Source organism: Drosophila montana, unplaced genomic scaffold, assembly GCF_035044405.1.
Source record: "Drosophila montana isolate Dmon_TW-CO22-7 unplaced genomic scaffold, ASM3504440v1 contig_3733_1, whole genome shotgun sequence".
In the NCBI taxonomy this organism is placed as follows: Eukaryota; Metazoa; Arthropoda; class Insecta; order Diptera; family Drosophilidae; genus Drosophila; species Drosophila montana.
In genome coordinates this window covers 4,139,285-4,154,756 of record NW_026998620.1, presented here as the reverse complement: position 1 = coordinate 4,154,756, position 15,472 = coordinate 4,139,285, and the positions used below count along the sequence as shown (strand labels likewise).

At 37.7% G+C, this 15,472-nt stretch overlaps 1 protein-coding gene across 4 annotated transcripts in view; it reads left to right on the top strand.

The window, feature by feature from the left end:
- The window catches only part of dpr9 (defective proboscis extension response 9), a 29,247-nt gene extending 14,868 nt beyond the window's left edge, over nt 1–14,379 (top strand). For 3 of the 4 annotated variants that reach the window (XM_064694532.1, XM_064694531.1, XM_064694530.1), the window contains 5 exons: nt 546–1,075; nt 4,861–5,083; nt 7,742–7,869; nt 8,822–8,990; nt 13,110–14,379. In XM_064694532.1, coding sequence (XP_064550602.1) covers nt 546–1,075; nt 4,861–5,083; nt 7,742–7,869; nt 8,822–8,990; nt 13,110–13,561 — 1,502 coding nt within the window. In that variant the 3' untranslated portion in view covers nt 13,562–14,379. The remainder of the gene's footprint in view (nt 1–545; nt 1,076–4,860; nt 5,084–7,741; nt 7,870–8,821; nt 8,991–13,109) is intronic. The other variant, XM_064694533.1, reaches the window with a different exon arrangement.
- Nucleotides 14,380–15,472: the final 1,093 nt, after the last annotated feature.

Genomic DNA, 15,472 nt, shown 5'->3' with positions numbered 1-15,472 from the left:
CGGGCTTAAAATTGTTTGTATATTTTTAAATAATTAATTATATATGCTACATTTCTCTATAAATGCTTAATGAAAAGTTATTTATGTTAATTTAAGGTTTTTGGCATTGTGCGACGGGCTTACATTTTTTTTGTATATTTTTAATTAAATAAAGAAATATTCTGCCTTTATGCGCATGTACCAAAAGTCATCCAAAATAAGTTCGGATATGTTTGGAAATCTCCAAAGATGCGATTTTTACTTTTCCTTTATTATTTGACAGAACTGAAATGATTCTGGCTGCGCATATGTTGAAATTGATTCGGAAATGGAAGCCAGAACATTTCCAAATATGAACCGGATGCAATTACAATAATGATTTCCTAAACAGATGCCATGCGAGCATGTATAGCAATAGAATGTGGAGAGACAATTGTTTGCAGTTTAAAATACAAATGGTAGAGAGAGAGGGGAGAGAGAGGGGAGGGGAGAGATGGTTGTGTCATACTTTAATTGCCAATTGAGTTGCTTGTATTCATTTGTTATTTGTGCTTTATCCTTTGCAGTGCTCGCCGCGCAGCGTGACGCGTATAAATCAAAGGATATGAGCAGCAGCAATAATGCCATACCGAATGAAGGCGACGCAGCTGCTGCTGCTGCTGCTGCCGCTGCTGCTGCAGATGGCAATGGTGTTGCCGGAAGCGGAAGCATGACCAGCACAACCAACAGCAACGGAAGCAACAGAAATGGCCATGCGACAGGCGCTGGCCAATCCCTGACAACCGACAGCAGCTCCAGCTCCGGCTCCGGCTCCAGCTCCAGCTCCAGCTCCGGCTCCAGCTCCAAGTTGAACTCTGGCTCCAGCATATCAACAACAACGGCAAGAAGCGGCATAGCCAGCAGTAGTCTGCACAGGGGCAACTCGATCGCATCGCTGGCCGCCGCCGCCGGCATCAATCGGAACAGCATCGATCTGGGCGAGGATTCGCGCAGCAGTGGACCCTACTTCGACAGGAACGCCTCGAAGAATGTCACCGCGCTGCTGGGCAAGACGGCCTACTTGAATTGTCGCGTCAAGAATCTGGGCAATAAAACTGTAAGCAAAGCCACAAAACTATACCCAACACCAGACACTCAAGCCGTCAGCTCTTGCAATTGTTATGTCATTATGTGCCATCAAAATGCCATTTGCAAAGCGTGTGTGTGTGCGTGTGTGTGTGTGTGTGTGTTACATTTCGTGTTTTTTAGCTAATTAGCACGTAAACTGCGCCCACATGGCGGCATTGGCTAATTGTTCCGCTGCCAAACAAAATGATTAATTATACTGAAACAGGAAACAGATTTTACTTTACTCAACTTCGTCGTGCTGTGTGTGTGTGTGTGTGTGTGTGTGCGGCAGGAAATGCCGCAAACATTTCACAAACACAATCTTCCACTTCCACTTCCCCTCTCCCTCTCCCTCGCACTGCCAGTCAATGCCACAACACATCCGGCCTAGGAGCTCAGCCAGCCAAACAAACCTGGCTAACTATTCAAATCGACTCCTGGGACGCTTTCCACACGGTAGCTCCACAAAAACCCCAAATAAAAAACAAACAAGTTAGCGTTCAGTAGTTGCTGTTGCCCGACTACGGGCTACCCTGTACTCAGAGAACTTCAACCTCCCATACATATATCCCAGTCAAAAATATATGCATAGGAACATAAGCCTCACTTTATGCCAAGGCTGTGTTTTTTAACCCTAGGCTCGCACCATGGGCAAGGCTTTCTTGCATAACTTCGGTATTTATAGTCCGATCACGTGGAAATAAACAGATTTTAAATATAATACCCAGATGTGTGTATATACCAAAGCGCAAGACTCCATTGGATTAAATTTTATTTCAGTTAGTTTTTATTTACATTTTTTGAGGATTGGGTGAGGTATCCAAAAAGTGAAATATATATTATCGAGGTACACTAATAGAACCTACCATTAATTCTTATAAACTTCAAAAATTGCTTAAAAAACTTCAGACAAAATCTATATATATGGATGTTGTAAAAATGAATATGGAACAATATACGATATACGATATAAATTTCAGGTCCCATATAGTTCTTGAGATAAACAAATATATACAGACAGATGAACATAACTGGATCGAGTACATAAAGAAGGCCTGAATAATAATATGCATATATATGAATAATAATATAGATAATAATATGCATATACTTAATAGGGTCGGACGTGCTGCCTTCTGCCTGTTACATAAATTAGCCTCAACTAATATACCCACTCTTAAATCTATTTGCAGCGTATAAATATATGCAAACGCTTTCGTTTTGTTTGTTTTTTTTGTATGTGCTCTGGGATTTGTGTTTTTTTTGTTGCTATTTTTTTTGGGTTTTAGTTTTGCAACCTGCGCCGTAGTCATTCGGTTTCCGTTGCTTCCGCCGCCGTCGGCCCGGGCTCATTTTCCGATAATAATATGTTAGATGTCGGCATGGCAGTCGCCGGGCCCAAAATGGGCTCCACCTGCACTTGCGTTTGGGTTCGGCTGGCATAGACGTTGCCTTTGCGGTTTCGAAAACTAATTTGCGTGATTATTAAATTCGAGTAGCTGGCTCAGAGCGCCCCCCGTTCCGGCCTGTCTGCCATTTGGGGGGGAGGCGTGAAAAGTTTTTAGGCCCTGCGCTAGATAGTTTTCAGCACACGAGGATTTGGGTCAGGTTTTGGAACTTGGAACTGTTGGCAACTTCATTAGATGCCAATTAGTTGGCCAACTTCATCGATCATCGGCAGACAACCGCCGAGTTAATTAACGATTCTTTGTGCTTTGCACACTCTATTATTTATGGATTGCCACCGGCTACGAATTAATCGATTTCAGACAGTCCATGTGGACAGTTAATAAATAAAATATTATTAAGACTGGCATACGTTTGCTTTGATATCAAATTTTATTTAATTTGGCATTTTAATTTAATTTAATATATAAAAGATAAGTTGTAGAAGTTGGCTATAATAGTAATATTACCGATAGAAAGACTTTCAGATAATATTACATTAATCTTACTAACCTCAGACCTCAGACTAACTGTTATTAAATCGAATATGTATAATTAAGTATAGCTACTTATTCATTTTTCTTTTAAAAGCAAGACGCAGCCAATAAGCTTAAGTACAGGCAGAAACCTTTCCTTATATGCATATGATATACATATATATCTCTGATAATTTTTCACACAATTTCCAAGGTTTTTCGCAACCGTAAAGGCACATTAATATTTTGCGCTGTCAGCTGACAGTCTAATTAGCTTTTACCTTGTGGCATGCCACAAGCCTAAAATTGAACTTTTAAACTCAATTTCCATTTCTCTCCGAAAAACCCCAATCCACCCGGCTCCCGCCCCCCCGAAACATGCCAATGAAGTAATACATCATTGCAGCTGAGATTTACCAAGAACTGGGCAAAACTTAAGCCAGTCAACAGATAAAAAAAAAAAAATCTGAGGTCTTGAGCTATGTTAAACGGCGAAACGGATGTTTATGTTTCTACATTATTAATGGCGTTTTTCATTAGAGTCGCAGTCGGAGTCGACGCATTTTACGGCTGATGCTGATAGCAGCATGCGAGCGGTAATGAGTTTAAATGGGGCGTGGCAGCCAGCCCCAAAAACAAAACAAAAATAAAGCGCTTCTAAATAATTCAAAGAAAAAGTTTAAGCGTGTAATAATAATAGACTATGCACAGCTGTGCGACTTTGGGATACCCTGCATATATAGTAATATAATATAGTAATATATAATTTAATCATATATATTGAAGATTTTTCAATTACATTTTATTTAAAGTCAAGTGGGGAACCTTGATTGCAGCTGAAGCGAATATGCTTTGCTTTAACAATGCCAACAACAGGGTGTAAATTTACAAGCGTCTAACAAATTTTAAAGCATACTTTCGAGCGCGCTCTGCAAATTGAGCTATAAAAACGTCCAAAAGAAAAAAAAAGAGAAAAGAAATTGCCGTTGATGTTGTTTGCGGAGTGTATATTTTGGCTGGCATTGCAATCGATACACAAATTTTACGATACTGTAAACACGCATAATGCGCATAAACTTGGGCGAAAAGAGGGCGTGGCTGTCGAAGTCGCGGTCGTGGCGGCAGCTTGAGGGTTTGGGTGCAATGTGGCATGTGTCTTATAGCTGCTTAAGCATTTGGTGTTAATTACATGCAACTTTTGTTCAAGAGCCGGGCAAACTTTAGGCCTGGCACCGACGGCAGCAGCCATTACTTAGCTGTCCGTCGACGAGTTTCTTGTCCATTAACTTTGCCGTCGCTGTCGGTAGTCAGGCAGCATGTTGCCATTGAAATTGAAAATGGAAATGGAAATGGAAGTGCACACAGCTGACGTATGACACGCAAAGACGCCCCTAAATCACAGTCACTTAAAAATGTTGAGCTTAGACACACGTTAACAGCAGGTGGTTGCCAAACAGGTGTGCATTAGCGCGGGCGTGCCACTTGCCTCAAATTTGACTTGAGGCAGCAAAGTTGCCAGCGGCACGACACGGCACTCTGATAAGGGTGGGCAGCCAAAGCAACCCTCCAGCTGCTCTCTCTCTCTCTCTCTCTCTCTCATGTCACATGTGTTGCCCTGCGTCAAAGTTTGTTGTCTGTTCAAAACCCATATAAGACATTTCGAAACAAATTTGCATTTGCCGAACCCAATCTGTGGGGAAAGGAGACGCCTCAACGTCAAAGATTGCGCGTGAAATAGACTTTGTAAACTGTTTGCCCAATAAATTAAACTAAACATGCAAATTTTGCTTGCCTCGTTCGACAAATGAAATCTTTTCCCTTTTTGCCCAACTTTTGATTCAATTTCTTTCAGATGCTGCTGCAGGTCTCCTGGGTGCGGCATCGGGACATCCATTTGCTGACAGTCGGCCGATATACGTACACATCGGATCAGCGCTTTCGGGCCATACATCAGCCCCAAACCGAGGACTGGATGCTCCAAATTAAATACCCCCAGCACCGAGATTCGGGCATCTACGAGTGCCAAGTCTCAACCACGCCGCATATGAGCCACTACATCCACTTGACTGTTGTCGGTAAGTGTGTCGATTTCATTATCTAACTTTAAATTTAGGCAAATTTATGGGCGAATATTTCGACTTAAAAGTAAAACAGTGAAAGTGAGTCGAAAATGTGACTTCAGCTTTTAAGTTCTCGACGAGCTATTAGGACAATTAAGACGAGTTTCAGCTTGGTTTCAGATTCCAATCTGTGGCTGGGGAAGAGATAATGCGACGTAGCAGCAAAGGAGCAATTCCGATAAGATACTTTTTCGCTGAAATTTAGGAATAATAAGGCTTTTATCTGCAGAGTTTTTCAAGATATCTTGGTTTTCGATATGGTACTCAGATGTTGACAATATATATTGAATATATTTATGTGAGGATGTTGGAATTGATAAATGTCAAGAAATCATAAAAAGTACATTTTTTTCGTACAAGAACTTAATTGTTGACTGATAGTTAATTAATTAATAGTTAATTGAAAGGAGCATAGTTAAGCTAATAAATGTCAAGTTCCAGTTGGTTTTCAATATGGTATTCATATATTGACAAGATATTGCTTACATGCAAGTAAGGATGTTGAAATTCACAAATCTCAAGACATCATAAAAAGTACAACATCTTCTCATACAACTAACTTGTTGACCGATAGTTCTTATGCTATAGAGATCTTTAAGTGAAAGGAACATAGTTAAGCTAATAAATGTCAAGTTCGATCAATAGGTTTTCATACAAGAACTTTCTTTCGAGCCGAATCTATAGCTTCTACATAATATAGCGCTCTTCGATATTGATAAAGATTTTCCATATATGTAAGGAGCATATAAGTTAAGTTAGGATATCTTAGATTTCTCTCATACCATAATTTCATTTCCGACCGATCGCTCCTGTGGCAGCTATAAGATAAAGTGAAAGAATTCAGGTAAAGTTAGACATATGTAAAAATTGCAATAAAAAGACGCTAGGCAAACCAGGCTCGAGGAGAGGCGGACATTCTCTACATTTGGTATCAACGATTCAGAGTTGTTTAGCAGTAAGTGCCTGAAACTTCTACTAAAAACACAAGCGAGTTTGCCGAGAAAACTTTCGATTTTTTGAAACAAGCCTGATCTGTGTCTGCTAGGCCTGAAGGTCATTGATACCCTTTGTATCCACTTTTAATGGGTGCCTGGCATAATAAAGAAACAAGTAACAATTGCAGCAACTGATGTTTCGCATAAATACGCAATTAGTTAATGTAATTTGCTGAAAAATGTATCCGATCATATGTTAATTAATATTTGCACACATACAAACGTAACATGGATACACATAAACATGGAAAATAGTTTTTTTTAATAATTTCTGTGTATTTAAACCAATCTTTATTAATTTCGCAAAAAGGCAACATTCTTAAAATTGTGGCTGTAGTTCAAATTGGAAATTTTATTTTATTTTTTTTTGCCGGATTAGGATGCTGTATCGAATGTTTAATACATATTATCTGTGTATACTATATGAGTAGCTACGGCGGAAGGAGACAGACAGACATGGCCCAACCGACTCGACAAACTCATGATAGTAAAATTTATATACTTAAGTTACATTATTGCGCTTTTGTACTCGACATATTTACTTTTGGGCCCAATTTCATAAATGGCAGAGTAAACACATTCGATAATGGTTTTCCCACAAAGTAAGGCCGACAAATAATCAAGTTCAATATAATTAGAAAGAATATTGAAAGAGTTTAGTTATTAGTTGCCATAATTATTTTTCTGGGGCTTGTAATGATTCGCACTTGTACATAACATTATGGACACGGAATAATAATGATAGTTAACTACAAATGAAATATTTTGTGTGTACTCATAGTTTGTATAATATTCGACCTTTTATTATCCAAAAGAGGTTTCCTGTGTACCTAAGGCCGACTAGCAGGGTATTATACTTTTGTTATGAAACGTGTAACGCATAGAAGGATACATCTTTGCCCCCATTAGGTATATATATATATATTCTAGATCAGCATCAACAGCCGAGTTGATATATACATATATACAGCTATAGATATAGCATATATACGTGTTTCTGTTGCAGGCAGTACATATTTCGGAACCGTCCGGATCGGATCACTATATCATATAGATCAAGATATCTTGGCATTTACTATTCAAACTTTACCTCTTATACACGAGCTAAAAGTAACAAGGGTATTAAGTCTTCGGCGTGCCGAACTTAAACTTTCTTGCTCGTTGTTTTTTGAAAGCTTCTATCTTAATTTGGGAAAACAATTTGCTGTGCCTTTATTTCAATGATGATGAGCCGTGCATATAAAAATACCATTTACAAAAATGTAAGGTAAACTTTAAAAGTTGCTACTACGTCAAGGGAAAAGTTCGAGTGCTCGTTGGTCAGCGGGTGGAGAAGGGAGAGGGGGGGGGGAAGCAAAGGCAAAGGGTAGGAAAATCATGGAAAATCTTTTGAAATTGTTGCGCATTTAAATTACACTTGTATTTCTAATGAGGCAAGCTGCAAATTTGTATTTACCTAATTGCTATTTCATTTGGGCAAAAATTTACGTACCCGAAAAATCCCTTGAAGTGGGCCCATTTAATTGAAAGTGCCGATGATTGGGGTTCTATTGTAGCACGACTCGATTGCATTGTACTTAAACTAAAAACTTTTTGTTTTATTTATGTTGTGTTGCAGAGCCCTCAACGGAAATAATCGGCGCACCCGATTTGTATATAGAAAGCGGCTCGACCATAAATCTCACCTGTGTCATACTCAACTCACCGGAGCCGCCGGCCTATATCTTCTGGAATCACAACAACGCTGTAAGTGTAAGGTGTTTTTTATACTTATATATTCCCTATGTTTTTTTTGTCAATTTCGACGGGCAATTACATTTGGGGCATCATTAAATGATGAGGGATCTGAAGCGCTGCTTCAATTTAGTAACTTTTAAATTAGCTTTGCAATGGCAAGAGTTGTTCAACTTTTCTTTTTTTTTTTTTTTGGGGGGGATGCCCCCCCTATTTCGTTTTGTGTTTCTATTTTGTTGACTGCAAGAAAATGCTATTTAAGCACTATGCCAAGCGAGGGACCCCGAAAAACCCGTTGAGGCAAGGGTTTTAAATGGATTTTGGTTTCTCTCACGCTGCTGCTCCTCCAGCTGAAAATGCTGTTGTCAGTGGCATTCCGGGCGCTGTTAAAGCCACGTTTTAGTTTTCCATTTTAGGTGTTTTTCTTCATGCTTTTGGGACTTTAGTCACGGCCATGTTTTTTGGCTTATTGTATGGGGAATTCGAAAGGGTTCCTGCTGTGGCAGCCCTTCTATTGTTATGTATTTTCTATAGACCATAGCATGCTTTTAAGAAGGGTTGAGTACGGGCGAGAGTGAAAGTGAAAGTGGCACAGGGTTGGGAAGTTGCCATTAGTGCCAGTTTGGCCATGGGCAGATTTAATTTTATTGTTTTGCTTTTATTCGCAATCTTTTCTCCTTTGCCAGGCATAATTTATTCTTCTTATTTTTTGCCATGCTTTTAATTTTCCAGCTGCGTGCAACAGTGCGTATGCGTAATATGGGCACAAACAGCTTTATGACATAGAAAATGAATGTCGCATAAAATCAAACTCCATGCGGCATTGTAAAAGTCGTTCGCATACAAATTGCGATTGCTCCTTCCGCTCACTTGTCTATCATTCCCCCCTCTCTCTCTCTCTCTCCCTATGCCTCTCTCTTTCTTTCTGTTTTTTTATGCAATTCTCGTTACGTTCTCTTTGCAGATAATCAACTATGATTCGCCTCGGGGCGGCGTTTCGGTAGTCACCAACAAAGGTGAGACGACGACTTCGTTCCTTCTGATTAAATCAGCGCGTCCATCCGACTCCGGGCATTATCAATGTAATCCATCAAATGCAAAGCCCAAAAGCGTAACGGTACACGTGCTGAATGGTAAGTAAAATCAACGACAATCCAACACAAAATCCACAAGCCAACACAGAAGATAATATTCTACTTAGAATGAACAAAAAATCGCAAAAAAAATTAAGTATAATATATAAATGTACGTATGTAATTAACATTTATTGCCAAGCCGAAAACTGTATACCCTATTACAGGCAAGTGTTTTATTATTGTGTTCGAAATTTGCTAAAACTTTTCATTAAGTATTAAATGTTTATCGCATTTGTTGTCGTTAAATAATAATATTAATTAAATTTAATTTTGAATATTTTTTAGATTTTTTTTATTAATTTTTTTAATTTATTTATTTAATTTAATATATAATCCCAATTTGTATGGAATGCTTGACATATTATCTTTTCAACTTTTGTTTAAATGTTGGATGTACTGTTCTTCAGACTTTAAACAAGTTTACAAATTATTAATCTAGTATTTAACCTAAGATTTTGTTGACGTAAAAGTTGAAATCTATTTCTAATTCTTCTTTGGAATCATTAAAAGTATTTTTGAACTCAACATAGTTTAACAGTTGAGAGTTCAGTTAGGGCTGATAGACGGCAGCTATTTACGTGCCAATTTATATGCATATTATTATTTTTTAGTTTCACAATACTCTCTTTTACGCTAAGCTAACATTGTGCTAAAGTTTAACTACGCTGATAATAATATTTAACGCAAACGAAAAGCACAATGCACGAGAGCGAAACTTTGGCTTGATGGACAGGCGAATAAGTGGCAAGAGACTGACTTACTGCGTTGAGGGTAGTCCCGCCATCCCTAGATGAAGAATGCACAAAAACTTACGAAAAGTGCAGAGGCAAGGCGTGCTAATGAAGAAGCAGTCCAAAGGGCTAGGAAATACCACGGCCAACATTGCGGCGAATGCGGGCTTATGAATGCTTTGTGGCGAAAATCTGAATGCTTGAATGGCAGGGAATGAATCAAGAGGTGCTTTAAGTGATTCTCAGCCGGTTAAAATGCTGCAAAGATTAGTAAAAACTTTGCTTAATTATTGTAAGAAAAATGCACTTGAGTGAATGCCAGTGAAGTAATCCTTTTGAGGATGCTTGGCATAGTTTTTTTAACAAGTGTCAGAAAGAATGCAGTTGAGCTTTAAGCAAAAATCCATGAACTTTAATCTGAAAAGATTAACAAAGCTATAAACAATTTTAAATGGACAGTAAAAAAAGTAAGACTCAATAGTTCACTCTAGACTAAATTGAAAGAAAAGGAATTTTCCAACAAAATATTTGAGTGGGAATTTCTTAAAGCAGAAGCCCTTCCAGTGTCTATAAATGTTTGAATAGCTGTAGCTAAATTTCTTTAAAATGCGAAAAAGTGCCAAAGCTTCTCAACGAACTGTATCCCAAAGCAGGGCTCAGCCCGTCTTTGGGCAGCCATAGAAATGGCAGCTACAGGTAACACAAGCATTGACACTAAATAAACCAGGCCAAAAGGTGTCGAGTGCCAAAGGAGGGGAGAGCGTGCCCGCTGTGCTGGAAGTAACTCGACTATATATATTGTGTTTAAAGAGCGGAGAGAAAACGAAACAAAAAAGATAGAAAAACCCAACAAGTGAAGTTCACGCTTTTAACCGAAACGTGTGAAAGCACTGTGATAATATTGATCGGAAAATAGCTTCAACCAGCTGAGGGTCCTGGAATATGCTAATTGGGGGACGAATTTCTGATTGCTCTAACAATAGTTGGATATTCAATATTCGTCGCGCTAGCTGCAAAAGTGCTACAAGAAAATTAAAATTAGAATCAAAATTAAAATTAAAATCAAAATGAAAAGGAACAGTGAAAGAAAATACAGTTTTATGTTGCTCCCCCCTTCGAGTGCACAGCAGTTATCATTATGTTGGACTGTTAACAGACTAACAGAACTCCCAGCACTTAGCGCTGCCCCCCCGCCCCTCCCCGCGCACTCTGCTACACTCTTGATTTGCGGCCAGAGCTTTTCTTTTTTTTTGCTCTTGTTTTAGTGAACGCTGCGACATTTTCCCGCATATGAATGGAAATGGTGGGCGCGCGCGCGCGCGCTCGTGGCACATGGAAATTATGTTTATGTTGCGCTTGGTCTATGCTACACGCTACCCGCAGCGTGCCCCCGCTCCCCCCCCCCCCCCTCGCCATGTTTTGCTGCTGACTTTATGCTGCATGCCACTTCCTTTGCGACTTTCGCTAATGTCAAGTTGTCGTCGTCGTTGTCGCAACGGTGTCTGCTAGATAATGCCACAGCGCTGGCAGCACACACACACACACCCCCCCACACACACACACACACACACGCACACACATATAGCTGGGTGTACTCATCCCTGGCGCAATATTGTGCATGCAATGCGCGTTGTTTCCGTTAACTGCTTTGGCACACTTGTTTCTGATTATTATTATGTTTTGTCTCTTGTTCTGCTACTTTGCATTGTTCTTGTTGCCGTTGCCGCTGTTACATTTTGTTTTGTTGTTATTTTTATTATTATATGCCCGTCAACATTGTCTTGTTCTTGTTGTTCTTGTTGCTGTTGTTGTTGTTGTTGTAGTAGTTCTGCTATTGTTTTCGCCGTGTCTCCGTGCCAACAGCTTCGTTCACACACTTTGCGTCGGGCTTTGTCGCCCAATGACAGTTGCTTGTTTGCTTTTCGTTTCTCTCTTTCACTTCTTTTGCTTCACTTTTTTTTGCATTACTTGGCTTTTATTGTTTATTGTTAGCTGCCGCAAGGCCAGCAAGTGCGAGCGAGACGGCATGCTGGACGCGCAACGACAACATGAATTCCTAAAATTATGCGTTTGTGTTTGTTCTGCGTCGTGTTTCTTTCAATTTGAGTAAGAATTGTAAAGAGCGCGTGTTAAAGCAACTGTTAACGAAACAAATATATTTAGCTTTTTATTGTTTGAATTAGACATGAAGCTCAAGTGTGATCAGTCATTGCAAATACCTTAAAATAACTTAATACACAAACTTTACTCAGCATTTTTAATACATTATAAATTATATTAATAAATTATAAAATAATAATAGTTAAACTGCTTTTACATTAATTAGTGTGTTAATAATAATAAGCTAATCATTTTTGTTTTTAAAAATCTAGTATTTCACTAACGGTATTTATATTAAGTATTTAGTTTAAGTCTTCCAATCTAAAGTAAAAGATCAAATTGTAATCTTCCTATTTCTCACGGCAAATTCTCTTATTGGAATTTCGAATTTCCATTCATCAATTATATAGGAAAATCTTTGGATATTATAGGGTGTAATACTTAAATCACTTTAAGATTTAATATGATTTATAGTAGTTATATTATTGGTATTATTTGTATTTATTTTTTTTTTAATAGAAAAATAGGATGTAATACATTAAATTGATTACTTATTGGTATAATTTTAATTTAATTTAATATTTTTGAAAAATTAGATTGTCATTGTCGAATCGACATCTTCTAATTACTATTAGATGTGTGTGTGTGTGTGTAAGTGTAATGCAATAAAAGTCTTATAACGAGTACTCGAAATTGCCTATTTCTCCGTGTGCTTCTTCTTAAAGTAGTAAGTAATATCTACCGTTATGTACATAGCGTGAGTTATACTCCCCTTGAGTACGTTTCGCAGCACTGTACCCCAGATGCAACTCTGTTGCCTCAACTAAGTCGTAACTGTCATCGGTTTTGGTTTCTGGTTGCGTGTTTTCGTGCTTTATGTGTATTTTCCAGGGAATGTATGGGGATTTTGTTTGTATGTTGTATACATGTTGTTGCCCGTTTTTGGCTTTTGCAGCATATTTTACGACTTACTCGATTTTCTGTGCTTTTCTTTTTAAAGGATTTTTATTGTTTGGTGGCTGTTTTCGGGTTTCTTTACACCTTTGAGTGAGCTGATAATCTAGTTGGTGCTCTAGCCAGATTATGTGGCATTATGTCTATATAATAATCACCTGCGTTAAGCATTACCTGGCTCTTTTACCAACTGTATGAATAAAAAGCCAGAAGGACACGTGCTGAATACATAATAAAGAGTACTCAAACATACACGTACACATATTTTTACCGTTTTTATTTCACCCGATAATTGAGTATGAGAACAGCAATAAAGATGTAAATTAAACAGGTGTTTCTCATTCCGTTTCCAGGGGAGTTCCCAGCAGCAATGCAGCACGCGGCACCAGCACATCCTCCCATGTCTCCAAGTCGCTATCTCTTAGTGTACCTGTTTATATGCTACTGCAGTTTGGCATTTGTCAGGCACTCCATGCGGCCCTCCGTGCTGCAGCCGCGGCAGCGAAGTCGACCCTGCAGTTTCGACGCAGCAGCAGATGCACCCGACGAGGCAGCGGCAATGTGGCGGTATCTGGGTTGGGACACATCCTCCAGTGTATTTTAAGCCTGCTCTACTCGCTGCTGAGCGTCACATGGCGCTGGCATTGGCGGGGGCGTGGCCCCCCACAACAGCAACAACTGCAACAATCATCAACAGCAGCTGCAGGTGCAACTGCAACTGCAACTGCAATTGCAACAACAACGGCAACGTTTAGGCAAGTATATGAGGCAGACATAAGGTGAGCAGCAGCCATTCAGAATGAAAACGAAAGTAAATATATATAAAAAGAACAACACTCTCTTAGACTCTAGACTAATACTATAAAGTAAATTCACACACATACATATACATACACTTATATGATAACAACTTAGCCTAACTATCTCAAATATACACACACACACACACACACACACACACAAACACGACTACATACATAAGCTGTAACTATATAATAGTAACTACTATGTATAATCGATTGGCTATTCCGTTTTTCTATGATCCCGTGACGTATACGTAATAATTAACCCAAAAAAGAAAGCAAAGAATGGAAAAACCAAATACAGAGCCAAGTTGTCGCCTTTTCAAGTACAACTTTGTATCATATGGACAAACGGTTGGTTCTGTTGTCTAAGTTTTAGTTTCGAATCTTGTAAATAGGCAGAATCGCGCTTCTCAGCCCGCTAGTTGAGTGACGAAGTATTTGAATTATCTTTCAGGGAATTTCCCCCAAACGACAACTTCATAACTTTTTGATACATAACATTAATATATATATGGATGTGAGTGCAATAGCAAAAGAACATTCGCTAGAGACTTTAACGACACGAACACTGCTCAAAACCTCCTAAACATTTTCAAAACAAATATGAAAAACAATGGGAAAACAAGCTAAATGTTAAAATAAAAGCTACAAGTGTTTAGCGCTTTTCCAGATGCCATACTGTGACTATTCCCAATGCAAAAACTTATTTTATAAACTCAAAGAGGCGTCAAAATAAATGTTTAACGGCAAGAAACTCAACACACATTAAGCAACAAAATGAAAAAGAAAAACAAACTAAAACAAAATACAAAATAATCATAATAATTCGAAAAAAAAATCAAGTGAAAAATTTTCTAAATGTTAAACTTCAACTGCGCAGCAAAATTCAAGTACTGACTAAAGCATATACAATTTAAAAAAAAATATACACATTAAATAAAATATAATGAAAAAAAAAAAAAACACTGTAAAAACGATTTCACGACGGATGCAGCTAAAGTTAAACTTAGGAGAAATGTTTGTCTAGATGTTGAAGTCATTGTCGCAAACCAAAAGTAAAAGGCATTAAATCATAAGAATGATTCAGAAGATATATTTGAATATTCCTATCATAAGTTGCTTCATTTCCAAATTGTTTCCTGAATGTGTGTATAAATGGCATAAATATATATTATATATTTAAGCTTAATTGAGGTGCGATTGGGTTGGCAAATGGAGCTGAAGAACTGAGGATAGATTAAATATTGGTCGAATTCGTGTTGCACATTTCATGTTTTTCTTTGTTGTTAATTGATAAAAAAAAATATATATATAAAAATCCATAAGGCAAAATTAGACAAATATTATGAGAATAAAAATTGAAAACTGTTATTTAATACACCTGCAAAAGTATTATTAACACGAGTTTCAGTTTAGGTTTTGACAACTTAAAAGCGGTTTGCTGGACAATCTGTTGACAATTTTTCCATATTAACTTTCAGCCATTTCTGACTTTAATTTCAGGTGTTTTTTTAGTTAGTTAAGAATAGCTTGTCTTTACTCCCATTTCTTTTTGTTGTTGTTAATATTTGTTAAATTACAAATTCATAATTTTTGTTAATGTTTTCACTTCGAATTCCATTGAATGCAAGAAAATTGTTTTTCTATTTGCATTTAGATTTTGTCTAAAAACATGTATTTTAAAAAGATTAAGGCAAATCATTATATTATTATTATTATTTTTATTTATTACAATTTTAAGATTTTGAAATTGTGGATCTATTCAATTTGAGCGACTTTTGAACTTTAAACTTTTTGTTGCCAAAATTCAAATAAATATATTTGTTTTATATTGAAATGGTTTACATTTATTTTAGATTTATCTGAAAAAATATATAAGAAGGTTTTT